General features: G+C 45.9%; 1 protein-coding gene across 1 annotated transcript; it reads left to right on the top strand.

Annotated features, from left to right (window-relative positions):
• Positions 1-384: 384 nt before the first annotated feature.
• On the top strand, positions 385-27,244 carry MRAP (melanocortin 2 receptor accessory protein; the record flags this gene model as incomplete). The annotated part of the gene is made up of 3 exons (XM_080696459.1): positions 385-493; positions 25,661-25,761; positions 27,227-27,244. Exons 1-3 carry the CDS (start codon positions 388-390, stop codon positions 27,242-27,244), a joined length of 225 nt encoding a protein of 74 aa, XP_080552585.1. The 5' UTR covers positions 385-387.
• Between the last annotated feature and the right edge of the window lie 448 nt (positions 27,245-27,692).

Raw genomic sequence — 27,692 nt, 5'->3', positions numbered from 1 at the left:
CAAAAAGCGATTGTTCTCGCCAGCCCTGTTGGGCCTCTTCTTACCCAAGAGTCCCCAGGATCCCTCTTCCTGCCCAGCAAACTGTCCTTCGGCAGAGGCCCGTCCAAAGGCGCGCTGGAAACCCAATCTCTGGCCCTTGGCTTCTGCTTGTTTTGGAACCTTATCAAGAAGAGTCAGCCTGGGAGGTTCGCTTGTAGGCTGAGCCTGTCAGACACACCCCCCGACCTTTCTTCCAGCTGAGCAGCTCTAACGAGCGCAGACCCACAGACATACTTGGACGATTCCTGCAGAAATCAGTTAAGCCACCACCACCTCCCTGCGGAGGCCCAGAGCTGAGAGCCCAGCGCCAGATGTGAGCCGGGCCAGCCGCTTCCCAGGGCTGCAGGCATGGCCAATAGGACCAACGCGTCTGCCCCGTACTACAGCTACGAATACTACCTGGACTACTTGGACCTCATTCCCGTGGACGAGAAGAAGCTGAAAGCCAATAAACGTAAGTCAGATCCGGCGAAGCCATCCAGGCAGAGGCAGGGGCTCGGCCTGCATGACTGGGTACTCCCAGTTTTTTTTCTTACTAACTTACTACTTTTAGAAGATACACAACAATATGTCCAGTGCATCAGTGTGTGTGTATGCGTGTGTGTTGTATGTGTGTGTGTATGTGATTGTATGTGTGTGTGTGTGTGTGTGTGTGTGTGTGTGTGTGTCTGGGGGTTGGATTCTACCTCCAAACTACACTCCCAGTCTCCTTTTTTTTAAAATTTAATTTAATTTTTGTGGTTCTGAGGATTAAGTCCAGGGGCATTCTACCTCTGAGCTATACCCCCCAGCCCTATATTATTTTTTAGCTTGATATAGGGTCTCACTAAATTACTGAGGGCCTCCCTAAGTTGTTAAAAGTGACCTCAAACCTACCATCCTCCTATCTCAGCCTCCCAAGTACTGGGATTACAGGCATGGGCTACCACCCTGGGCTTTTCTTTTTTCTTTTGAAACATAGTCTCCCTAAGTTGCTGGGGCTGTCTTCGCACCTTCTGTCTCAGTTTCCTACATACTAGAATTACAGGTGCGTACCACGGAACCTGGCTAGAATATTCTTCTAAGACAGACTTCTTGATGAGGCTTCATTTATTTGGGGCTCCAGTAAGCTCGCTGAGTTTCTTCACATTGCAGAGTTTGCCTTTTTCATTGTCTTCTTAGGTGTGGGAGAGACATTGTCTCGACCTCTAAGATATATAATTCCTACTAAAATGTAAACTAAGGTTCAATGTCCACAGCCTCAGGGAGGATAAACACGAGTTAACATTCCTTTTGCTCATCTGCCTTCGCATTCTTGACCTCTTGGGTAACTTGGCATTTTTTGTACAATCTTCTCTGATCAGTCCAGCTACTCAGCCAAGAAAACAAGTCAGCCCAAAAATAAGCATGGAAATCAAACCCCAGGAATAAGAGGCCCAGGCTCCAGAAGCCCTCTGCCTGTCCCATAAGAAGTCCTGTGTTCCACTCTGCATATGCATATACATTTACATATGCATATATGTAGATTATGTACGTATGTAAATTAGATCATTAGAAAGAAAGGGATTCTTTTCAAATGCGAGATGGTCTTCTTATATACCAGCTCAAAACTGAAAGACAGATGTTATTATTTAAGACAATGAAGCCAGGTGCATCTATCAACATCCTTACAGCTATAATCTAAAGACTGACCACATAACTTAGAGGAAAGGAGATTTATTTTCTTATGGCTCTGGGTTTAGTCCATGTGCGGAGGCTGAGACAGGAGGATCAAAGGTTCAAAGCCAGCCTCAGCAACTTAGTGAAACCCTATTTCCAAGTTGAGACAGGAGGGTCATGCAGGTTCGAAGCCAGCCTCAGCTACTTATTGAGGCTCTCAACAACTTAATGAGACCCTGTTTCCAAATAAAATATAAAATAGGTCTGGGAGTGTAGCCTGGAGATAGAAAGCCCCTGGATTACATTCCTAGTACCACACACACACACACACACACACACACACACACCAAAAAAAAAAAAAAAACAGGGCTGGGAGTGTAGCTTGTAGGAGGTAGAAAACCCCTGGGCTCAATCTCCAGAGCCACAAAAAAATTAAAAAGAAATGCAAATTTGTATACACACAATTAGCAATAAGAAAAACATATAGTCGTAGGGAGAAAGAAAGAGGCAGGATTGAAATAAAAGTCTATTCATTGATATTGTCAGAAGTTCAGAATTTCAGGATAAGTTGTGGACAAAATGTAGGCTGTGTTCAGAGAAGGCTTTTTTTTTTTTTCAGTACTGGGGATGGATGGAACCCAGAGGCATGTATCTCTGAGTTACACCCCCAGCCCTATTTTAGCCCTATTTTTTTTATTCTTTATTTTGAAACAGGGTCTCACTGAGTTGCAAAGGGCCGCACTAAGTAGCTGAGACTGTCCACGAACCACAATCCTCCTGTCTCAGCCTCCCAAATGCTAGGATTACAAGTGTATGCCACCACGCCCAGCTCAAAAAAGGCTTTTTGTTTGGTTTGGTTTTGGTTTTTGGTGGTAGTAGAGATGGAACCCAGGGGCTTTTCTACCTCCGAGCTATACTCCCAGACCTATTTTATATTTTATTTGGAAACAGGGTCTCACTAAGTTGCTGAGAGCCTCACTCAGTAGCTGAGGCTGGCTTTGAACCTGTGCAATCCTCCTGTCTCAGCCTCCCAAACGCTGGGATTACAAGTGTGCACCACTACGCCCAGCTCAGAAAAGGCTTTTTTTAAGTTAATATATATTTAGGTGAAATTCTGGGCCATCTTTCTGTGCACTAGATGTCCCCACCGGATCACCTGAGGTCCAAAACGTCTCTCCACTGCTGTGAGTAGGAGAACTATTTAATATCTTCAATCCCACAAACTCAACCCTATGCCCTACTCCACCCCTACAAACAACTTCCATTTCTGGGAAAAGTAGCTTGTGTTCCCTAAGTGGTGTGTTAAGTTTAAAACGATGTTCCCTCTTTGGGTTTTTATAGCCCATTGAAATAAGAGACTTCTCGAGACCCTAGCTCCCAAACCCAATAAAGACCATGTTAGTGAGAACGCTGTAGCCAGGGACAGTTGCTGGGCCTTCCAGCTGTTCTACATGTTGAGGGTTTAAACAGCTATTGGGAGAGGCCAGGCATTGGGTCCCCGGGATGAAGATTCAATAGCTATTGATTCATATTCTCCCTCTTCCCCCTCTTTCTCCCTCCCTCCCTCTTTCTCGCCTCTCCTCCTCCTCCTCCTCCTCCTCCTCCTCCTCCTCCTCCTCCTCCTCCTCCTTCTTCTTCTTCTTCTTCTTCTTCTTCTTCTTCTCCTTCTTCTTCTTCGCTCTCCCTGTTTTTTGTTCTGTGGTAGTAGAGACTGAACCCAGGTGCACGCTAGGCAAGCTCTGTAGCACTGAACCACACCCCCAGCATTTATTGGTATTTTGTATGTGTGTGTGTGTGTGTGTGGTACTGGGGGTAGAACCCAGGGGCTTTTCTCCCTCCAGGCTATACTCCCAGACCTATTTTATACTTTATTTGGAAACAGGGTCTCACTAAGTTGCTTAGAGCCTCACTCATTAGCTGAGGCTGGCTTCGAACCTGTGCGATGTCTCAGCCTCCCAATCACGGGGATTACAAGTGTGCGCCACAATGTCTGGCTATTGGTATTTTAATAGAAGTTTTTTAAGTTATGCATCTTCAGGGAAAGACAAACTAACTCTTTCTGAAATCCACATACAAACAATGGAAAGTGTGAATCTAGAATGAGGAGAAAGACATCTAGCTTATTGGAAAACCAAACAAATTCAACTCTACCTAAAGAAGTTGATCTTAAAAACAAATCAAAGCAGTAACAACAATACACTTTGCATCTGAAGTATCCTGGTTTCTTAGGAGGTTAGTGCGAACTTGATTCCAGATGGCAGGTGCTATTTTACCCAGGAGCTCTTCAATGTAAGGGTCTTTGACGCCCACAGCAAGTGACGCTTCTTCAGAAACCTTTTATCCTGTGTTCATTCCCTAGTCTGTGTCTTATCTGAACTTAGTTTCTATATTTCTTTTTTGTTAGGAAAGGAGTTTGGAGCTAGACCAGAATATCTCCCATAAGAATGTATAAGCCCTGAAGAGGTCATTGTCAAGGTTGTTGTCTGGAGTCAAGGCAGGGGCCCCGTAGAAGTGAGGGGCACAGACTCTGAGCCAGTTTGCTGGAATCCGCACCTTAGTCTATCACTGCTGGCCGTGTCGCCTTGATGGGTAGATGGCTAAGGCTAGCCAGATTCAAGAGGGGAGACTCAGAACCACCTGTCAGTGGAAGAACTGTTAAAAATCTGAGACAGCCTTTAATTCATCATGAACAAGAAAAATATGGTGGATGGCAATAGGTGCCCCACCAAAAAATAAAACCAGAGGGCTCGCTAGAGGGAGCTGGGGCTACTGAGGGACTGCGACTTTGAATAGAGTGGTGGCGGAAGGCCCCCCCAGGTGACCTGTGCCAAAGGGGGACCTAGCCTTGGGAGCCTCCGGGAGGCAGGAGCAGCAAGGGCCAGGCTCAGGCAGCCAGGACCTGGGGGTATTCAGGGCAGAACAAAAAGTTGTAGGGACTATTTTCTAATACTTTTGAAAACTATCCAGAAAATACACTTAATTCTCTTCTGCTAACAATCTTGAAAATACGTTTATCCTCTTCAAATGGAAACCACTTTATTATTTCTTGATTTAGTACCGTGCATCAAAGAACAACAGGATAGAAATTCAGGGAACGGATATGACAAGACGGATATAAGAGGAAACGTCAGGGGCCGATTTTCTCACATCCATATTCATGGGAAAAGCCTCAGGTGTACATGTAGTCAGGGAAGCGTGCTGGGATGCAGAGCGAGCTCTCCCCTCACAACCATCGGATTAGTCAAAATGAAAAGATTGATATTCGCCGGGCGTGGTGGGCACGCTTGTCATCCCCGCGCTTGGAAGGCGGAGACAGGAGGATCGCGCAGGTTCGAAGCCAGCCGCACGCGCTGGCTTAGGAGACCCTGTTTCCAAATAAAAATGTAAAAATAGGTCTGGGAGTGTAGCCCGGAGGTAGAAGGGCTTCCAGGAACCCCAGTACCACCAAAAAAAAAAAAAAAAAGATTGATATTCAAAGCGTTGGGGCAGGAAGTAGAGGAATTTTAGCTGCCAGGCACCGCGGATGGGATGAAAATTGGGTACCATTCTGAAGAGCAGCTTGACAAGGACAGGGAAGGTGACGATCTCAGGAGACAGTTTGGCATCTCCCTCCAAGGCACCCACCGGTGAAATCCTTGCACTTGTTGATGTTCAGTGCAGCACTGTTTCTGGCAGCCAGAAATTGGAGATGACCTACTAACCGCCAACAGAAGACAGACTAAATAAGGTTCCATCACTGTCATAAACACACAGTGATGATGATGCATGAGCCGGATCTATAGGCAAAAATTCCAATTAAATCACCGAAATGCAATGAAGGAGAAGAGGGAGGGGCAAAATTGCATAACCAATAAAATTAAATTATATCAATTATTGTGTTGATCATAATTGCATCTACTTAAATGATAAACGAATTGGCTCTGGTTAGCTTTATAATTAATGGATATAATTTGTGAACATAAAAGCCCATGTTACATTGTTAATGGGGTTGCGCATGCCCACTAAGGTGTAGCTGCAGCGTCATGTGTAGAGTCAGGTTTCCCATGGCAGGGCTGGGCAATAGGATGGGGGGGCTTCCACTCTGTCATGTTCCAGTTGCTTTATTTTAAAGCATTGGATCAAATATAGCAACATGTTGGATGAATACACAGGTCTTGTCATCTCTGTCTTACATATACATATATATGTCTATGTATATGTGTATGCATGTGGGTGTGTGTTACTGGGGATTACAGGCAGGTACCATTGCACCCAGCTTTAAGTATATTCTTAAAAGGTTAATTTGCAGCCAGGTGTGATGATACACAGCTATAATCTCTATACTTGGGAGGCTGAGACAGGAGGATCACAAATTCAAGGCCAACATGAGGTAACTTAGACCTTGATTCAAAACAAAAAAATAAGCCGGGCGTGGTGGTGCAGGATTGTAATCCCAGCAATCGGGAGGCTGAGACTGGAGGATTGTATTTTGCAGACAGCCTCAGCTACTGAGTGAAGCCCTGCACAACTTAGTGAGACCCCGATTCAAAATAAAGAATAAAAAACAGGCAGGGAATGTAGCTCGGAGGTCGAATGCCCCTGGGTTCCATTCCCCAGACCCATTATATAAATAAATAAACAAATAAATAAATAGGGGTGGGGATGTAGCTAAGAGGTAGAATACCCCTGGGTTCAATCTCCAATACTCAAAAAATAAAATAAATGAGAGGGAGGGGATGTAATTTGCTCTTAGTTAAAAAAAATTCATATAGTAAATCACCTCACCGCATATTAGAAAAAAAAAAAAAAACCCAGACCAGGTGTGGTGGTGCACATTTGTACTCCCAGTACTTGGGAGGCTGAGATAGGAGAATCTCAGGTTTGAGGCCAGTCTCCTCAAGTAGTGAGATTCTCATCAATATAGCGAGACTCTATTTCAAAATAAAAATTAAAAAATAGGGCTGGGGTGTAGCTCACAAGTAGGATGCCCCTGGGTTCAATCTCAGTACCACAAAAAATAAAAATAAGCCAGGTGTGGTGGCGCACGCTTGTAATCCCCGTGCTTGGGAGGCTGAAACAGGAGGATTGCACAGGTTTGAAGCCAGCCTCAGCTACTTAGTGAGGCTCTCAGCAACTTAGTGAGACCCTGTTTCCAAATAAAGTATAAAATAGGTCTGGAACTATAGCCTGGAGGTAGAAAAGCCCCCGAGTTCCACTCCAGTACCACCAAAAAAAAAGTAAAAATAAAAAAAATAATAAAACAAAACAAAAATAAAAAAGAAGAAAAATCAATGTGACGGATGGGGAGGGAATGGGGTGGGAACTGGGTAGGGGTTAAATTAGTGATGTGTACAGGTATGTACACACAAGTTTTTTACCCCAATATGATGTATGAATATAATGCACCAATAAAAAATAAAAAAAATCAGTGTGAACATTTCAATGTCTAGCCAACTAGGGTTTTTCCGTGTCTATACACCCATATGCACGAAGACAAGCACACGTGTGTGCAGGTACATATGTACCTATCCACAAATACCCCCATACACAAATGGACTCCTGCCCTACACAGTTTCTAAGACTTCCTGCAGGCCGCTCTGCCTTGGCCGCTCTGTCCCCCAGGGTCTGCTGGGACTGACCAGGCAGGGCCCCTGGCGGCCTAGCAGCTGGCCTTGCTGACGAGGGGCCGGCTCAGCGGGGAAGGCCGGCGACCTTGAGTTTGAAGAAAGTTGCGTCAACTGGTGACAGTTTATGTTCTGGGTGGTTCGACAGAGTTTTAAATACTTTGATTAAGTTCATTTTGACAAGAACCCCCTTTTTTTTTTTTTGGTGGTACTGGGGTTCCTGGAAGCCCTTCTACCTCCGGGCTACACTCCCAGACCTATTTTTACATTTTTTATTTGGAAACAGGGTCTCCTAAGCCAGCACGCGGGGCTGGCTTCGAACCTGCACGATCCTCCTGTCTCCGCCTCCCAAGCGCGGGGATGACAAGCGTGCGCCACCACGCCCAGCGACAAGAACCCCTTTTTTGTTGTTGAGAAAAGATACACTTAACGTGAAACTTACCACCCTGACGATTTAAGTGTGCGTACAGTTCAGCAGCGCCGAGTGCGTTCCTGTCGCACACGGTCGCCAAACTCCATCTCCGCACTGTTGTCATTTCACAGTGAAACTCGGGGCCCATTAAACCACATTTCTCCATCTTTCCTCCCTTCTCCTGGTCCCTGCAAACACCATTCCATCTTCTGTCACTAGGAATTGGACTACGCTTAGTACCTGTTATGGACTCAGCCTTTGCGTCCACCTGGCCCCGCCCTGGGCCCCAACACTCATGTTGGTGCCCTAATCCCCAGGGTGCTGGCATTTGGAGATGGTGCCTTTTGAGGGTGGCGCCCTCGAGATGGGATTTGTGGCTATAAGAAGACGCTTGAGCTGAGCGTGGTGGTGCGCGCTTGTAATCCCAGCATTCGGGAGGTGGAGACAGGAGGATCACTGTTTGGAGACAGCCTCAGCTACTTAGTGAAGCCCTTTGCAACTCACTGAAACCCTGTTTCAAAATAAAGACTAAAAAATAGGGCTGGGGGTGTAGCTCAGAGGTAAAACGCCCCTGGGTTCCATCCCCAGTACGAAAAAAAAAAAAAGAAGAAACTTGAAAGCTTGCATATTCTAATTCATTCTCTCTCTCTCTCTCTCTCTCTCTCTCTCTCTCTCTCTCTCTCTCTCTCTCTCTCCTCTCCTCCTCTCCTCTCCTCTCCTCTCCTCTCTCCTCCTCCTCCTCCTCCTCCTCCTCCTCCTCGTCTTCTTCTTCTTCTTCTTCTTCTTCTTCTTCTTCTTCTTCTTCTTCTTCTTCTTCTCTCTCTCTCTCTCCTTTGACTTTCTATGTGTGCCATGTGAGGTTGTAACCAGGTGCATTCTACCTCTTTTTTTTTAAATTTTCTTTATTGGTGCATTGTAGTTGTACATCTTAATGGGGTACAGGATGGTGAAGACATACACGCACACATCACCCAATTAGCCCTTACCCAATTCCCACCCCCTCCCTCCTCATGTTTGGCTTAGTGACTGACTTTGATATGTTTGTTAATGTACATCATGTGTATTAGAGAGTTTCCCACTTCCCCCTCCCATCCCCTCCATTAGGTCGCCTTATTTGCTCATCTATGGTATCTCCTTCTTCATCTAGAGTTCCTACTATGACCCATTTTCTCCCTAGCTTCTGCATATGAGGGAGAGCATCCAATTTCTTATATTTTGTGACTGACTAATCTCACTTAGCATAATTTTCAGTCCCATTCATTTTCCTGTAAATGATGTAATTGTGTTCTTCTTTATGGCTGAGTAAAATTCCATTGGGTTCATATCCCACAGTCTTGTAATCCATTCATCTGTTGATGGACATCTTGGCTGTTTCCATAGTTTGGCAATGGTGAATTGTGCGGCTATGAACATAGATACGCATGCATTAGTTTGGTAGTTTGGTTTCCTTTCTTGCCTGGCATTCTACCTCTGAGCTACACCCCAAGATCCTATTTTTATTCTTTATTTGGAAACTTCTGGTACAAGTGTCCACTTCTCTCCTGCTTCTCCTCCTCTGGGTTCCTGCCTGAACTTAGGCTCCATGCCACCAGCACCTGAAACTGCCATTTCAGAAAACTTCAATCTGAAGCCACACATGGTGGTGCAAGTTTGTAATCTCAGTCCTTGGGAGGCTGAGACAGGAGGATCCCAGGTTTGTGGCCAGCCTCAAGAACTTAGGCTTTCTGCAAGTTAGGGAGATAATATAGTTAAATGAAAAAGAAAGAAAGAAAGAAGAAAAGAAGGAAAGAAAGAAGAAAGAAAGAAAGAAAGAAAGAAAGAAAGAAAGAAGAGACAGAGACAGAAAGAGAAAACTCTGTGTGTGTGTGTGTGTGTGTGTGTGTGTGTGTGTGTGTGTGTGTGTGTGATACTAGGGACTGAATACAGAGTCATTATACCTCTGAGCTACACCCCGGCCCTATTTTTTTTTTTTTTTTGAAACAGGGACTCACTAAGTTGCGGAGGGCCTCACTAAGTTGCAGGGCTAGCCATGAATCTGTAATCCTCCCATCTGAGCTCCCAAGGACTGGGATTCCAAGTGTGCACCACCATGCCTGGCTAGAAAGATAGCTTCCATCTGCAACCATCCTGCCCCTGGCTTCTCTGACTCTCCGTCTTCACCCCCACCTCTCCCAGTCTCCGTCTTTTTTCCCTTATGGCATTCTCTGTAGGGCAACTGCTATGGTCTAAATGTTTATATCCTCCTCAAACTCATGCGTTCAAACCTAATCTCCCATGTGATGGTAGGTGGAGCCCTTGGTTAGGTCATGGGGGGTGTGGGGGGGTCATGAATGGGATTAGTGCCCATAGAAAGGGATGAAGAGACCAGAGTTCTCTTTTCTACCATGTAAGGACCCAAGAAGGCACCCTTCATGAATCAGAGAGCAGCCCTCACTAGACACTGAATCCGCCAGCACCCTGATCTTGGACTTCTCAGCCCAAAACCAAGAAATCAATTTCTGTTGTGTACAAGCCACCTGGTGTGTGCATTTTGGTATAGCAGCCCAAGAAGACTAAGACCACTGGCCAGCCCTCTAGGTTTGTTCAGGCTTTTTGTTCATGTGTTTTAGCATGAAAGTTCTTCATCCTGGGATACGCTGGGTACATGGAAATGTTCACTCTCACACAAACAGCCTCAGCTACTTAGTGAGGCCCTTTGGAACTCTGTGAGACTCTATTTCAAAATAAAGGATAAAAAATAGGGCTGGGTGTAGTTCAGAGGTAGGATGCCCCTGGGTTCCATCCCCAGTACCACAAAAAAAAAAAAAAAAGAAAGAAATTGTCACTCTCTCTTCCATCCCCACAAACATATGACCAGGGCTTCCACTAACCTGTTTCTTTGAGAAAGTTAGAAAAATCATCTTCCTCTGAGCACACGGCTGATCACAGCTCATTCAGCTGGGGGCCTGGAGCAGGGCCCAGCCTTAGGTCTCCAAGGTGTCTCCACGCAGGCTCAACTGGGCGCCTGCTTCTCATCGGCCTAGCGAGCTAAGCTCCCCTCTTGTTTCAGCTGGTCCCTCTGAAACTTGGTCTCCGTCTCATTCTTCCCCGTGAGATCCACTTCCTCACCACAGCTTTTCCTACCGTCTTGCCTTGGCTCATGTTTAACCCCAACATGAGCAAAGTTAAAACTGTAATTGTCTATCATGGGGAAGATATTGAGCAGTGAGCTGGCCCTACAAAAGCAAAAAGACCAATCCATGGCCCCAGTTTTTTCATTAATTTTACTTTGTTATTCTTACCTATCTTATGATTCTGTATTTCCATGTAAATTACAGATATAGCAACATTCCTCCACCAAATGCAATATAACATCAGTATACCTACATTTCTTCTTTTCTTTCTTTCTTTCTTTCTTTCTTTCTTTCTTTCTTTCTTTCTTTCTTTCTTTCTGTACTGGAAATGGAACCCCAGGACATTTCTACCTCCAAGCTATACCCCCAGCCCTATTTTTAATTCTTTATTATTATTATTATTATTATTATTTTTTTTTTTGGTGGTCCTGGGGTTCCTGGAAGCCCTTTTACCTTCGGGCTACACTCCCAGACCTATTTTTTTTTTATATTTTTGAAACAGGGTCTCTTACGCCAGCGCGGCTGGCTTCAAACCTGCGCGATCCTCCTGTCTCCGCCTCCCAAGCGCGGGTATTACAAGCGTGCGCCACCACGCCCGGCTAATTCTTTATTTTGAAACAGGGTCTCGCTGAGTTTCAAAGGACTTCACTAAGTACCTGAGGCTGTCCTAAACCATGATCCTCCTGTCTCAGCCTCCCAAATGCTGGAATTGCAAGCATGCACCACCACACCCGGCTATACCTACATTTCAGTCATTCTTTTTTTTTTTTTCTTTCTTTTCTCTCTTTTTTTGTTTGTGTGTGTATGTGATTAAACCCAGGGGTATTCTACTTCTGAGCTACATCCCCAGCTCTTTTTATTTTTTAGCTTTCACATTTTACTTTATTTTATTTGTGTTTGTGTGAGTAACTGAGAATTGAACCCAAGGGCATTCTACCTTCAAACTACACCCCCAGCCCCATTTCTTTCTTTCTTTCTTTCTCCCTCTCTCTCTCTCTCTCTCCCCCCCTCCTCTCTCTCTCCTTTTGGTGGTACTGGGGATGGAATTCTTCTACCTCCAGGCTACATTCCCAGACCTATTTTATATTTTATTTGGAAACGGTCTCTTAAGCCAGCGAGACTGGGTTTGAACCTGCACGATCCTCCTTTCTCTACCTCCCAAGCATGGGGATTACAAGCGTGCGCCACCACGCCCGGATATTTTTTTATTTTAAAACAGGGTCTCACTACATTTTGGAGAGCCTCACTAAGTAGCTGAGGCTGAACTCAAACACACAATCCTCTTGTCTCAGCCTCACAAGTACTGGGATTACAAGTGTGTGCCACCACACCTGATGCTATTTTTTATTTTAAAGCAGGGTCTCTCTAGGTTGCTGAGGTTGGTCTTGAACCTGCGATCCTCCTTTCTCAGCCTGCTAAGTACTAGGATTAGAGGTGTGCGCCACCACGCCCAGCTCCAGTCACTATTTCCTAGTCACTTACTATTCAGTTGTTATAGCTTGGACCTTTATTGTTCCCAAGGGCTCATGTGTTGGAGCGTGACCCACCCCCCTGTGGTGTGTCCCAAGTGCTGTGGGGAGGGGGTGGGATCTTCAGGAGGTGGGGTCTAGTGGAAGGAATTGGGTCACTGGGATGTGCCCTTGAAGGGGTGTTGGGACCCTGGCTCTTTCAGTCTCTTTTTACTTCTTTGCTTCCTGCCCGCCATGAAGTGAACAGGCCTTCTCCATCATATGGTTCTTCTACCACGTGCTCCCACCATGATGTGCTAGGTCCAAGGCAACAGGGACAAGAAACCATGGACCAAAACCTCTGAAACTGCAAACTGAAGCAAACCTTTCCTCTTTTAAAGGTGGTCCTTTCAGGTATTATGTCACAGTGATAGAAAACTGACTAACACATCAGTCTAAATGCAACTTTCCCCACATATGCTTCTGAGCTGCTTTTGACCAACTCCATGATGGACTGCCTCTGGCTGATATGTCCCTTGGGGCTTTGCATTTTTAGTCTAGAGGAAGCCCTTTTGGACAGAGGAAACTGATTTGATGAAAGGATAGAACAGGTGGACTCAGTATTTCTCCTCTTCTGTCCAGTCAGGTAGGAGACACTGATGTTACTAAAGCTGTTAATCCATTGATTGTGTTGCACGGGAGATTTGCAAAGGTGGCTCATGGGACACAAAGAAGGATGCCTAGAGGGAGAAGTCAGAGGTTTGGAGATGAGTGTCCCAGAGTGAAAGACATTTTCCCAGCCCCATGAGCCTCATAGGACCAATAGACATTACCCAGGCAGAGGGCTCTCCCAGGGGAGAGAAAAGTTATATTTCCACCCATATGGAGGTACTACTAAGAGGATGTCATGCAGATGTTTTTGAGTGGTGGAGTTGAGCACTAGGGACCATACCAGGGCTAGATCCTCACAGCACAGTCTCAGAGGACTTCCTGTCAGTTATGGGGAGTCAGGTAACATGGTAAGAAGGAAGAGACAAGGTCCAATTCGCTCAATATAAAAATCCTGCTGGTGAAAACAGACATTTGAAAGTTACACCTGAGTAGGACAACAGGTGATGGATTGGGGCGGGAAATTGAAAGTTAGAAAGATGCCTATCCTTAGGAGTTGCTAGCCTAGGAAGCAGAGGCCAGCTTACATAAGGAAGTTCTAAGTTGAAAATAGATATAGAGGTGCTGAGATGCAGAGAAACCCAGCCAGATATCCATAGAGCTGGAACTTAAAGCCCAGGTTCCAAAGCTAAGGGACTGTCCCAGGACTGTAATTATGAGTGTGCAAATTCTCACCAGAATATACGCTCCAGGGACTAGGCACCTGGATATACTTCCTGGGTGATACTTGGCACAGATATTTTTGGTTTGATTTTGTTTTGTTTTCTGTTGTTGCTTGTTTTCTTGTGTTTTTAGTACTGGAGATCGAACCTGGAGTCATTCTACATCTGAACTACCCTTTAGCCTTTTTAGTTTTTTAATTTGAAACAGTATCTCACCACATTGATAAGGGTCTTGCTAATTTTCTGAAGCTGGCCTCAAACCTACAATCTTCCTGTCTCACCCTCTCAAAGGATAGAATTACAGTGCACCAAAATTCCCAGCTCAAATCTTTGTTAAATGGATGAATAAATATACTTATGTAAAACAGACAGCTCCTATATATTTTATTACCTTTTATGATGAGTGTCTACATCAATTATCAATTTATTGCTGAAATGTGTCCTTCAAAAAGTACCCCATGATAAATGATAGGATTCCTTTAAGCATCTTTCCCATTTATTTATTTTTTAATTTTTTATTGGTGCACTGTATTCATACATCATAGTGGGATACAAAGAAAACTTTTGTAGACATACATGCACACATCGCCAGTCAACCCCCACCCGATCCCCACCCCATTCCCTCCCCATCCCTCCTTCCCATGCTTGGCTTAGTGGTTGACATCTAGTATTATAGCAATTTATCCAAAATTAAAAACGATAATCTCACATAACAGTTTCATTTGTCTGATACCAAGCTTTTGATAACTTAAAGATAACATTTTAATATTTCTTTTTGCTTTCTTTCTTACCAGAGAATATTTTTTTCTTTTTTTTTTTAGGTGAAACTATCATATATTTATATATTTATTTTTCAGGAAAAAAATCTATCCTAATATGTAATATGGACTCTAGATACCCAAAACGATCTCGAAAAAGAACAAAGCTAGAAGATATATATTTTCTAATTTCAAACCATATAAAGCTACAATAATTGAAACAGTGTAGTACTGTTCTAAAGGAGTTAAATGAAAGCCTAGAGATACATTCTTCCATATATTGTCAAGTTATTTTTGACAAGGTTTCCACAAACATTTGGTGGAGGAAATAATAATCTTTTAACTAAATATTGTTGAAAAATAATAATTACATGAAAAAGAATAAACCATTTATTTATTTGGTACTAAGTATTTTGTGTGTGTGAGTGTGTGTGTGAGATCCTGAGTGGAAGCATTTTCTGAATTTCTTTTTCAGTGGATTTATGGTTGGTGTACAGGAAAGCTTCTGATTTTTTAAGATTGGTTTTGTATCCAGATACTTTGCTGAATTTGTTGATCAGTTCTATAAGCCTTTTGGTTGAGTTTGTTGGGTTTTCTAAATATAGTATCATGTCATCTGCAAATAGTGAAAGCTTGAGTTCTTCTTTTCCTATTTGTACTCCTTTGATTTCCTTTTCTTGACTTACTGCTCTGGCTAGAGTCTCTAGTACTATATTGAAGAGAAGTGGTGATAATGGACATCCTTGTCTCGTTCCAATTTTTAGGGGGAATTCTTGAAGTTTTTCCCCATTTAATATTTATTTGGTACTAAGGCCACTCTACCACTGAGCTATATCCCCAACCTGTTTTGTTTTGTTTTGTTGGAGGGGCAGAGGACAGAGTCTCACCATGTTGACCAGGCTGTCCTAGAACTTGCAATCCTCCTAAGTGTCCTGCCTGAACAGGCACAGGCTCTGAGGGGCCCTATAGGAGAGCAGATGTGGTGGGATCAGCAGTGTAGACTGGTAGAACCAACCTAGTCGGTGGCCAGACAGTGGGCCCTCTGAGAGCCTGCAGCCTCAGTGTGGTAATAACAACTGGGCAGCCATCTTGATGTGGGAACTACAGCCCTATGCATCCTGAAAATGGCCATGTGTGTTCCCACACACCACCGGACACCCACGGTCACCCATGTCACCAAGTGTTAATGATCGGTGCCCCATTTCACTTCTACAAGATGGTCCATCATCGGCCCTCAGTTCAGGCCTGGCCAAACCAACACCTCCGCTCTCTGGTGGACAAACTGTGTCTGCTCTGGAGATGTCTGGACCCTTCCGAGGTTTTAGATTTTTGTGGACGTGCCCATACGTTGGACTATATTCCATCCCAGTTGGGCGGATAGTTGAAAACGCCTACACATACATATTTTTTTCTGTTAGTAACTGGGGACTGAACTCAGAGCTACCTCTGAGCTAAACCCACAGAACTATTTTACTTTATTTATTTGTTTTTGTAGTTTTATGGGCGACGTGTAACTGTACATCATAGTGAGATTCGAAGTGATATCAGCATACATGCACACGTCACTTGGTGTATTTCCTCTGCATACCCCTCTCTGTCTCTATGTCCTTCTTCATATATGTTAGTAAGATTAGTAGTGGAAACTTGTATGGATGTAAACTTATTTGAACTGTTCCCTTCCTCAGTATGTTATTTTTCAGTATTGGAGATGGAACCCAGGGACGTTCTAGCTCAGAACGACAGCCCAGCCCTATTTTTTATTCTTTATTTTGAAATGGTGTCTCACTGAGTTGCAGAGGGCCTCACTAAGTAGACGAGGTTGTCCAAGAACCGCGATCCTCCTGTCTCAGCCTTCCGAATCCTGGGATTACAAGTGTGCGCCATCACGCCCGGCTTCCTCTGTCTTTTTATTTCTCCCTCCTGACCTCCTTTTCCAATCCTCTTCCACCATTTTACTGTTTTCTTTCTTCATTTGACTAACGTCCCTTGTGAAAATATATAACCTTTGACTTTCTGAGACGAGCTGATCTGACTTAGGGTCCTGCTAAGTGGCAGAGGCTGACCTCAAACCTGCAATCCTCCTGAGTCAGCCCCCCAGGTATCCCAAGGACTGGGATTCCAAGTGTGCCCCACTATGCCTGATTTGTATATATTTTTATATAGACCAATCAGGGCTGAGTTGAAAGCTGTAAGCTGCCCTTTCCCAGAAACAGCTCAAAATCTGGTGTGATTTTTGTTTATAGGCACTTTACAAAATCTAGCCTTGTGATTTTAGAGGTGATCTCCAATTCTTAGAGAAGTAAAGGATTCCCCAACAATGTTAGCGAGGTGGAAATATAGATCTTTCTAAGGCCCTGTCGGAACTGATGAGCCATATGCTGTGTATTCTACCTGCCCCCTTTTTAGAGGCTAAGCTTAGAAGAAAACAAATCCTGTATTCCAATATTATAATGACAAAATAGATTATCCTAATACGATGGGTCTCCAGCTACCGGGCTAAAGCTCTGATTTCGGAGAGCAACGAGATGGATTGATTTCCCTTGAGGAGGGCTGGTTTAATGCTCTATTACCTACCTCTCGGGTCCACGTGTCTCCCTCCCTTTAATTACAGGTTAGGAAGAACTTGTCATATTGTCATGTTGACTTGGGCTGGTGCGATGCTCATCCGCCACACTAGGAGCTGGGAGCAGAAGAATAAAAACACACAGTCAGTCAGTCTCTGCTGAACACAATATGCAGCACTGATGAACAGACTGAACAACGAGCTGCACAGAACTCTTTCCTTGGATTCAAAGCCATGACGCGGGTCCCATGACGAAGACATTAACTTTAACACGCTGTTAATCTCTTCAGCAAATGGCTCATCCCTCATGTATGATATAAGTAGTGAAAGTGACTTTGTGTGTGTGTGTGTGTGTGTGTGTGTGTGTGTGTGTGTGTGTGGTGGTGGTACTGGGGCTCCTGGAAACCCTTCTACCTCCGGGCTGCACTCCCAGACCTATTTTATATTTTTATTTGGAAACAGGGTCTCTTAAACCAGCGAGGCTGGCTTCGAACCAGCGCGATCCTCCTGTCTCCGCCTCCCAAGCGCGGGGATGACAAGCGTGCGCCACCACGCCCGGCATGAAAGTGATTTTTTAAAAGATAACAGAATGCTTACCTCAGGAAAGAAAAAAATGAGTCTAAGTAGCCTCTGTGGGGGGGGGGGTGAACTGCACTTGAATGATTCTATAACTGCTGAAAACTTCTTGAAACCCCACCCTTTAACTGATTCCGGAAGGCTCGGCACATTCTACAAAGCCTCAATGGTGGTAGATTACATTGTTGTTGTTGTTTTGTTTATTTTGTATGGGGATTGAACTTGGGCATTCTACCCCTGAGCTATCCCCAGCCCTTATTTATTTATTTATTTATTTTATTTTATTTTATTTTATTTTATTTTATTTTTTGCGGGTCTGGAGATGAAACCCAGGGGCATTCGACCTCCGAGCTACACCCCCTGCCTTATTATTTTTATTCTTTATTTTGAAACAGGGTCCCACTGAGTTTCAGAGGGCCTCACTAAGTAGCTGAGGCTGTCCACGAACCGCGATCCTCCTGTCTCAACCTCCCGAATGCTGGGATTACAAGCGTGCGCCTCCATGCCTGGCTCTTATTTTTAGTTTTATGTGGTGAATTGTAATTTTACATCATCTTGGGGTACAGAGTGTCAGCGAATGCAAACACACAGCTCTTGGTGCCCTCCCCAACAGCCTCCTCCCCATCCTCGCCTTCCCCACCCTCCCCAACAGCCTCCTCCCCACCTTCGCCTTCCCCGCGCATGGCTCTGAGGTTGGAATTGGTAGTTTTGTGTAGACTCATAGCATTATTTCAACAGTTGCAATCTTCATGACTTCCTCTTCCTTCCCTAAGCCCCATCAGCTACTCCGCTGGAGTCTCTGCTCACCTATCTGATGTCGCCTTTACTTCCAAATATCTCTAGTTTCTACATATAAGAACTGAACAGAGTCTTTGTAAAAGAAGAAATGCAAATGGCCGAGCCGGGCGTGGTGGCGCACGCTTGTAATCCCAGCATTCGGGAGGCTGGGACAGGAGGATCGCGGTTTGCAGACAGCCTCAGCTACTTCGTGAGGCCCTTTGCAGTTCAGTGAGACCCTGTTTCAAAATAAAGACTAAAAAATAGGGCTGGGGGTGTAGCTTGGAGGTCGAATGGCCCTGGGTTCCATCCCCAGTACTGCAAAAAAAAAAAAAAAAAAAGAAAAGAAAAGAAAAGAAAAGAAAGAAAGACAAAAATACAAATGGCCAACAAATATATGATAAAAATGTTCAACATCTTTAGCAATCAGGGAAATGCAAATTAAACTACACTGAGATTCCATCTAACTCCAGTTAGAAAGGTAATCATCAAGAATATGAGTAATAATAAACACTGGTGACTTAATAGGAACTCTATTACACTGTTGGGGGACGGCAAACTAGCACAGCTGCTGTGGAGATCAGCGTGGAGGTTTCTCAGAAGATTGGGAATGGAACCGCCATGACCCAGCGGCAGCACTCCTGGACATCTTCCCAAAGGAGCTGAAATCAGAATGTCACAGTGATACTTACATAGCCATGTTCACAGCAGCAAAATTTACAATAGTCAAATTATGAAACCAGCCTACGTCTCCATCAACAGATGAAGGGATAACAAAACTTTGGTTTATACACACGTGGAATTTTACTCAGCCATGAAGAATAGAATCACACCATTTGTAGGAAAATGGATAGAACCGGAGATCATACTAAGAGAGTATAGCCGTGTCAAAAAAATGAGTAGATGTATGTTTTCTCTTATTTTTTTTGAAACACGATCTCACTAAGTTGCTGAGGCTGACCTCAAATGTGTGATCCTCCAGTCTCAGATTCCCAAGAACTGAGGCTGAAAACGTATACCACCACATATGGCTTATGTGTATCTTTCGAGGGTGGATCTGCTTTGTAGAATAGTTACGATTCACCCAGAAACAAACCACACGAAATGAGATGGGCGATTAAGCTGATTGATGGTAGGTGTCAAAAATGAGATATCACCTCATGCAAAGTTCAGAATTGTAGCCAAATGGTGTGCATGCCTGGGGCACAGACTAGTCCTTGAAGGCCATTTCACAAGAGGAGCCCTGCCAGTGCTTCATCAGTAGAGAGATTATTAGGAAAGTTCATCTCCCGGTGGTCAAGAGGATGGTTATTTTGAAGACTGGCCTTCAGTTGGGTTTTCCAGGGCTATCAAGTTGGCTAAGAAACCAGGAAGCAGCTTCTTTCCCCTCATTCCTCTGTCCTCGGGAAGTGTGTCTGTAATCCTGCCCCAGGCCATGCTCCTGCCATTACACCCAGGGCTGAGCATCAGCAGACAGCAAGGGAATAAGGAGGACAAGGTGCCGGAGGTCCAGCAGTCTCTGCAGAAGACTCCAGTTCCTCTCACTTCTCATCTGCCAGAACCTTGTCGATGGTCCTATGTGCTGCAGAGGAGGCTGGGAAATGTAGTCTCTATCCCAGGCGGCCTCAGGGGAAAGAAGGGTTCTATTACTGGAGTTACAGACGATGGGACTGCCAGGACCCAGTGACCTGTCCTCCTAGCTCACATCTTAGTGAGCGTGGAGGACGCAGTGATATCACTTGCTCCAAAACCCTCTTAACAGGGTGTATTCATTTCGAGTCACCCCCCCCCAATGCCATTTTGGCATGGGGCTGTATTTCTATTTTCTGTATTTCTATCTTTCTAATAAACTTCTTTAAATCTTCAAAAAAAAAAAAACCCTCTTAATAGCCGGACGGGGTGGTGCACACTTGTAATCCCCTCGCTTGGGAGGCTGAGACAGGAGGATCGCACAGGTTCGATGCCAGCCTCAGCTACTTAGTGAGGCTCTCAGCAACCTAGTGAGATCCTGTTTCCAAATAAAATATAAAATAGGTCTGGGAGTGTAGCCTGGGGGTAGAAAGCCCCTGGGTTCCATCCCCAGTACAAAACAAAAACAAAAAAAAACCCTGGTTATTCTCCCAGTGAGGGAAAAACCTTGGAGCTGATCTTTTACTAGGACTCTGGGACCCAAGTGTTAGTAGCATTTGGCAGAATGCTAAAACTGACATTTAGCCTTTTTTTTGTTTGTTTTTTTTTTGTTTTGTTTTTTGGTGGTACTGGGGTTCCTGGAAGCCCTTCTACCTCCAGGCGACACTCCCAGACCTATTCTTTATATTTTATTTAGAAACAGGGTCTCTTAAGCCAGCGCGGCTGGCTTCAAACCTGCGCGATCCTCCTGTCTCTGCCTCCCAAGCGCGGGGATTACAAGCGTGCGCCACCGCGCCCGGCTAGCTGTTTTAACTAAGCATACAAACATGCCTACTGCGAGCAGGAAACGCCCTGAGCAGGTTAACTTGCCAGTGTCAAGTGAGATGAGATTTCCCTCCAGGTGAAGTGAAACCCAGCCATGGCATTCAGAACCTAGTCCTGTTCCTTTACTGCTGATAGCTAATTCTCCTCCTTCTAGCCATGTTTATCAGGAGAGGAAGGAAAGAAAGAGGAAAGGGATGGGGAGGACGGAGAGAGGGAAGAAGGGATAAGAATGGAAGGGAGGGTGGCAGGAAGTTTTCCACACAGAGACCAGTGTCATTGTTAACCCAGCCTGGGCTCCTTGAGAAAGCAAGCCCGCGGATGCCGGAACATTTCCAGTACTAGGAAATGACAGTTCTTGCCCTTGGAACAAAATGTTCTCTCTGAGCTCTTAGGGTGAACCCTCAGCAGAAGAGGAAAAGGAAGCTTAATTTCTGGGTTGCATTTTTTTTTTTCAAAACAAAATAGTGGAAGTGAATTTAATTTAGTACAGGAAAAAAAAAAAAAACCCACTAGTGGCTACTGATCATCTTTTGGTCTGGCAAAACCGTAAATTTCACGTGTTAGAAGGCACCGTGCCCCACGCAGGGTGGAGTCTCACCTCCTGTTCGGTATCTGGGGATAAGGACGAGGCGCAGGCAGGCGGGCGGGAGTCTGTGAGAAGGGGGCTCACAGCGGCTGAATGTTGAAAGCTGTTTCCTTAGACTCGCTGGCAGAACACATCCAGGTGCTAATGACCTCAAATCCTGAGTTATTTTTTTACCAAAGAGAAGAAAGAATTAGCGTCTGCAGGAATCTAAAATAACCTGGAAGTATCCAGTCCCAAACCAAACTTTCAGAAAGTATGTGTACCCTCCGCCCTGCCCCTGCCCCATGGTATTGGAGATGTTCTACCTCTGAGCTACACCCTCAGCCCTGTTTTGTTATTATTATTTATAAAATTTGAAACAGGATCTTACTAAGTTCCTGAGGGCCTCGCTAAATTGCTGAGGCTGGCCGCAAACCTGTGATAATCTTGTCCCAGCCTCCCAAATCCTGGGATTACGAGGTTTCTGCCACCGCGCCCAGCTGCACATGCACTTTTTTTTTTTTCTTTTTTCGGTACTGGGGATGGAACCCAGGGGCATTCTACCTCTGAGCTACATTCCCAGCCCCATTTTGTATTCTTTAGTTTGAAACAAGGTCTCACTGAGTTGCAAAGGGCCTCACTACGTAGGAGCTGAGGCTGTCTTCAAACTGTGATCCTCCTGTCCCAGCCTCCCAAAGGCTGGGATTAAAAGCGTGCGCCACCACTCCCGGCAATGCACATGCACTTTTACACTTGGACAGTTATGAAATAAATCATGACTCTCTGGGACTGTAGAATAAGACGCAGTGAGCTGGCAAGAAATGCTGAGGAAGGCACAGGTGTCTCTTTAGAGATTCTTAAGCAGCCAGGTGCGATGGCACACGCCTGCCAACCCAGTGCTTGGGAGGCTGAGGCAGGAAGATCCCGGGTTCAAGGCCAGTGGGCAGAAACTTAGTGAGACCCTATCTGAAAACAGACAAAAATTTCAAAGGGCTGGGGATGTAGCTAGAAGTAGAATGTCCCTAGGTTCAATCCCCAGTGCCATGAATCAATCAATCAGTCAATCAAAAAGTCCTTAAGTTTGGAACACATAATAGGAACTCGCTTCCCAGGAGGCCAGAGGTCCCCTTAAACAGCTTGGTCTAGGATGCTACTGTAAGCTTCTCAGCTCAGGGACAGCCGGGAGGCTGCTGTGAGAGCCAGCCTGGGGCTCTGCGGTCCTCGCCTCCCTGGAGTGCGGCTGCCAAGTGGCCGATGTGTCACTGGGCGGCGGGTGGGCCTCGTGGTTCCTTTCCCAGTCCAGCGCCTCTTCACTGTACGCTGTTCTGAACTGTTAGGGTCCCAGGTCAGCTTTCTCCCTCTACCTGGCTGGAGTCCCGGCAGACAAGATGATACGCTTTACTCAAGAACAGTCAGCCCTCTGTATCTATGGGTTTTGCACCCATGGATTTGACCAGTCGCATATGGGAAATATTTGGAAAAAATTGTGTCTGCATTAGAAATGTACAGGTATTAACCAGACGTGGTGGCGCACGCATGTAATTCCAGTACTTGGGAGGCTCAGAAAAGAGGATCACAGGTTCTCAGCCAGCCTCAACTACTTAGTGAGGCTCTCAGCAACCTAGTAAGACCCTGTTTCCAAATAAAATATAAAATAGGTCTGGGAGTGTAGCCCAAAGGTAGAAAGCCCCTGGGTTCCATCCCCAGTACCACCAAAAAAAAAAAAAAAGAAAAAGAAAGAAATGTCCAGATGTTTCTCTTGTACCTATTCCTTATACAAACAGCATAACTATTTACATAGCCTTTACATTGTATTGGGCATTATAACTTATTGGAGATTATTTAAAGGAGACTGGGGAGATATGCAAATATTATATGCAAATATTGTGCCATTTTGCATAGAGAGTTCGAGCACTGGGGATTTTAGTATCCGCAGGGGTCCTGGCCCAGATCTCCCCTGGGTGCAGGGGAGCAGCAATTTCACCACTCTGGCCCTGAGCTCCGCCTCCATCTCTACTTAGATGACTCACAAATCAACACCCCACGCAGGCCTGTGGTTCCTGTTCATTTGTTCACCCATTCAAAAACACCTTTTAGTCTGGACAGGGTGAGAACATTTCTGGTTAGAACAGCAGGCGACTGGGAGCTGAGCAGGGCTCCGCTGAGTTCTCACAGGACCTAGCTCTGCGGGAGCTCGGAGGAAGACGCCAGAGAGCTGGTGAGGGGCCTCGGCCACTTCTGAGGAGCTGATGTATCCCCCTCGGGATCCTTCAGAGCGCCCGCGGAGCCTGGCTCCCAGAGGCACCTAGTAAACCCTTGTTGGATTGCAATCCTTCAGGAGCCTTGTTTGGTGACTCGTGTAGGGTAGTTTAGACGATCGCAGCTTGGGCGTCATGTCCTGAAGTTACCCAGTTGTTGTGGGATAACATGCTTGCAGACTTTAATTGAGAACCCGATGCCCTGTGTGCCTCCGTGTTCCCAGCCATGTGAGCATACTTATGCTCCCAGACATAAAAAAAAAAAAAACAAGAAAAAACCCACCCCATTGCAGTGGTACCCCAGCAACGTGCTCAATGCTCCTGACCTGGAGCCCCAGAAAAAGGCTCCTGACCTGGAGCCCCAGAAAAAGGTTCTACCCAGGGTCTGCAGGGAGCTAGGCTAGTTTCCTGGTTTTCCTTTGCCTCGACCCCACAGGCAGTCATCAGTCAGTGTTGGCTGCAAAGGTGCTTCTCTCGTGGCACACGCCTGTAATCCCAGTACTAGGAAGGCTGAGCAGGAGGATCGCAGGTTCAAGGACAGCCTCAGAGATTTGGTGAGGCCCTCCCAGCCACTTAGTGAGACCCCATTTCAAAACACAAACAACCCCCCAAAAAAGAGTTATGTGCGCATGTATAGTTGTATCACTTTGAATACAAATATATCTCACTGAGATGTATACTTATAATCACATTGCACCAATAAGAGAATAAAATGAAGGCAAAACAGACTAACAAGAAATCGCGGTGGGGCCAGGCGTGGTGGTGCACACTTGTAATCCCAGTATTTGGGAGGCTGAGACAGGAGAATTGAGGTTCACAGACAGCCTCAGATACTTTGTGAGGTCTTCTGAAATTTAATGAGACCTTGTTTCAAAATAAAGAACTAGCCGGGCGTGGTGGCGCACGCTTGTAATCCCCAGCTTGGGAGGCGGAGACAGGAGGATTGCGCAGGTTCGAAGCCAACCGCGCTGGCTTAAGAGACCCTGTTTCCAAATAAAAAAGTATAAAAATAGGTCTGGGAGTGTAGCCTGGAGGTAGAAGGGTTTCCAGGAACCCCAGTACCACCAAATAAATAAATAAATAAGCCGGGTGTGGTGGCGCACGCTTGTAACCCCCTCGCTTGGGAGGCTGAGACAGGAGGATCGCACGGGTTCGAAGCCAGCCTCAGCTACTTGGTGAGGCTCTCAGCAACTTAGTGAGACCCTGTTTCCAAATAAAATATAAAAAAGGTCTGAGAGTATAGCCCGGAGGTAGAAAACCTCTGGGTTCTACCCCAGTACCACTAATAATAATAATAATAAATAAAATAGGACTGAGGATATAGCTCAGAGGTAGAATGCCCCTGGGTTCTATCCCCAGTGCCACAGAAAGAAAGAATGAAAGAAAGAAAGAAAGAAAGAAAGAAAGAAAGAAAGAAAGGCCAATGGGGGTGTAGCTCAGAGGTAGAACGCCCACTCTGGCTATTCTGGGTCCAATTCCCAGTAATGCAAAACAAATAAACAAACAAAGTGATTCTTCCTTTCCTAGACTGCCCCGAGATGAGCTTGGCCATCTGAAAGTGGGCAATCAGCTCGTTCCAGCTCCCCAGCCTCTGGCCTGAGCAGGCTGGCCCGGGCAGGCTCAGCCGACTTCTACAGACCACGAAAGCCCTTGGTCCTCCACGGAGCACAGCGGCCCCAGTGCGCATCCTCCTTCCAGGTCTCTAACTCTTGGAGCCTTGGAAGCTGCTCCCCATGGGCCCAGTGACCAAAGGCCCCTGGGAGACGTCCGTTACACGGTGCTGCCCACAGCCCTTTCATCTTGCTGTCCAGAGAGAAAGGGAACAAGGGAAATCTGTCTTTCGGGACTCCTCCTCTGAGCAGCAGTCGTAGCTGAGAAAGCAGATTTATGGGACTTAGCAATCACCCAGCGACCCGGTGGCTAGTTCCCCTGGAAAAAGCCCCTTCCCCACCTCCACGTTCTGTCCCGAGGTGGTTGCTGGGAAATCTTCCCAGTGCTCCTGGCTGAGAGCTGGAAGAGGCTAGAACACTCACACTCGGGGCCTGGCGCTGCAGTTCATAGCCCACCCGGCTGTTGGCGAAGGCCATATCGGGCCAACATGGAGACGACTGTGTTCCTCCCACAGACTCCATCGTCATTGCCTTCTGGGTGAGCCTGGTTGCCTTCGTGGTGCTCCTGTTCCTCATCCTGCTCTACATATCCTGGTCAGGGGTCCTCACAGACGAGGTAAGTGGGGGGAGGGCAGTCACGTCACTCGGCCCACAGACCATCCCCGCAGTGGAAGAGTGAACTCAGCGTGGCCTCAGGCGACAAGGTGATGTGCAGGCTCGCGCACGGTGCTTCTGTAAGTTTCCGTCTCCTGGTTATGTTGAGCTCATCCACAAAATGGGACAATAACTGCATGCATACCATCAGGGTGAAACGAAGCCATATACAGCTGTCTAAGCTAGAGAATGAGTTTCCACGTGGCTGTGATGTTAACGTGAATGAAGAAAGCATGGAGCCGGTGGGGTTGAGCCCTTCCTTTCTCGAGCCCTTAACAAAAGATGGCCTCTCTTTCCTTCCTCTCCCTCCCTTCATCCTTCCTCAACGAAAAACTGCATCCTCAAGGAGCAACTTTCTTTCCTAAACCTTAAGAACCTTCTTTCTGGGTGCGGTGGCACACACTTATAACCCCAGTATTTGGGAGGCTGAGACAGGAGGACAGCCTCAGCTACTTAGTGAGGCTCTTTGCAACTCAGTGAGACCCTGTTTCAAAATAAAAATTAAGCCGGGCGTGGTGGCGCACGCTTGTAATCCCCGCGCTTGGGAGGCGGAGACAGGAGGATCGCGCAGGTTCGAAGTCAGCCTCACTGGCTTAAGAGACCCTGTTTCCAAATAAAAATATAAAATAGATATGGGAGTGTAGCCTGGGGGTAGAAGGCCTTCCAGGAACCCCAGTACCACCAAAAACAAACAAACAAACAAACAAACAAACAAACAAACAAACAGTAGGGCTGGGTTGTAGCTCGGTAGAATGCCCCTGGGTTCCATCCCCAGTACTGCAAAGCAAAGGCATGTGAGTGCACTCCATGATGTTCGCGTGACACGATTGTCTAATGACACACTTCTCAGGAAGTGTCCCATCCTTAAGCAACACAGGAGTGTACCTCAGAGACATCTCACCAAGGGAAAGGAGTCAGATGCGAAAGAATACAGGTCGCATGATTCCATTTATGTAAAATATCCAGAAGAGGCAAATCTAGCGACGGAGGCATACTGGCGGTTGTCCGGGGTTGGGAGGAAGGGAGAGAGGGGAGAAACTGCTATGGGCTTCCTTGGGGAAGGGTAAAAGTTTTCTAAAATTGAATTATGGTGACAGTTGTTTGTGAATATACCAAAGGCCACTGGGTTATATACACTTCAAGTGGGTGAACTTTACAACACATAAAACATATCTCAATAAAGCTGTTGAAGAAAATAAAGCAAAAATGACCCCACGTGGCAGTTAAGTATCTCCACCAGCTCACCAGGAAAATGGGACCCGTATCTAGACATCTGTGGTCGCTGCCTTAGTGAATGCCTGCCATGTGCCTGGTGGTGGAGCTGGAGGCAAGATTACTGCTCCCAACGGTAATTAGAACCTAGCTCATTATATGGTAATTGTCCTGTGCTAGAAAATTGGACTGCCACATCTACTTTTCCCTTTCAGGTTAATCTGCCCCTGTAGAGCTACTGTTGTCTTAATGACTGTTCTCACAAGGGACCCTGTGCCCTGCCGTAGCTGACAGGGTCAGGGGTGGACAGTGGACCCAGTGAAGGCCTGTTCATAGGCCGGCCAATGGCTGTGGAGATGTGTGGCCTGGCAGAAGAGAAGCCAGGCCAGTATGATTCCTATCTTTTGAATTTGAAATCAGAAACCTAAGGAATGACCAGGTAGTGTGGTCCAGGAGCATGACTGGGGCTGGACGCCATTGTGGACCATTATAACCATGTAGACAGAAGCTTTGGGGAGAGAGGTGGGGGACAGAGATAGAGATAGAGATAGAGGAGAGAGAGAGAGAGAGAGAGAGAGAGAGAGAGAGAGAGAGAGTGAGTTGAGGGGCCCCAGAGTCCCTGAGAGACCAGAGGGCTGCCCCCATACCCGATGGGGGCCCAGGCCAGTCCTGCAAGAACCC

This window comes from Muscardinus avellanarius, assembly GCF_963383645.1.
Source record: "Muscardinus avellanarius genome assembly, chromosome: 5".
In the NCBI taxonomy this organism is placed as follows: Eukaryota; Metazoa; Chordata; class Mammalia; order Rodentia; family Gliridae; genus Muscardinus; species Muscardinus avellanarius.
Note: the sequence above shows the minus strand (reverse complement) of the source record. Positions and strands in the feature narration are given on the sequence as shown.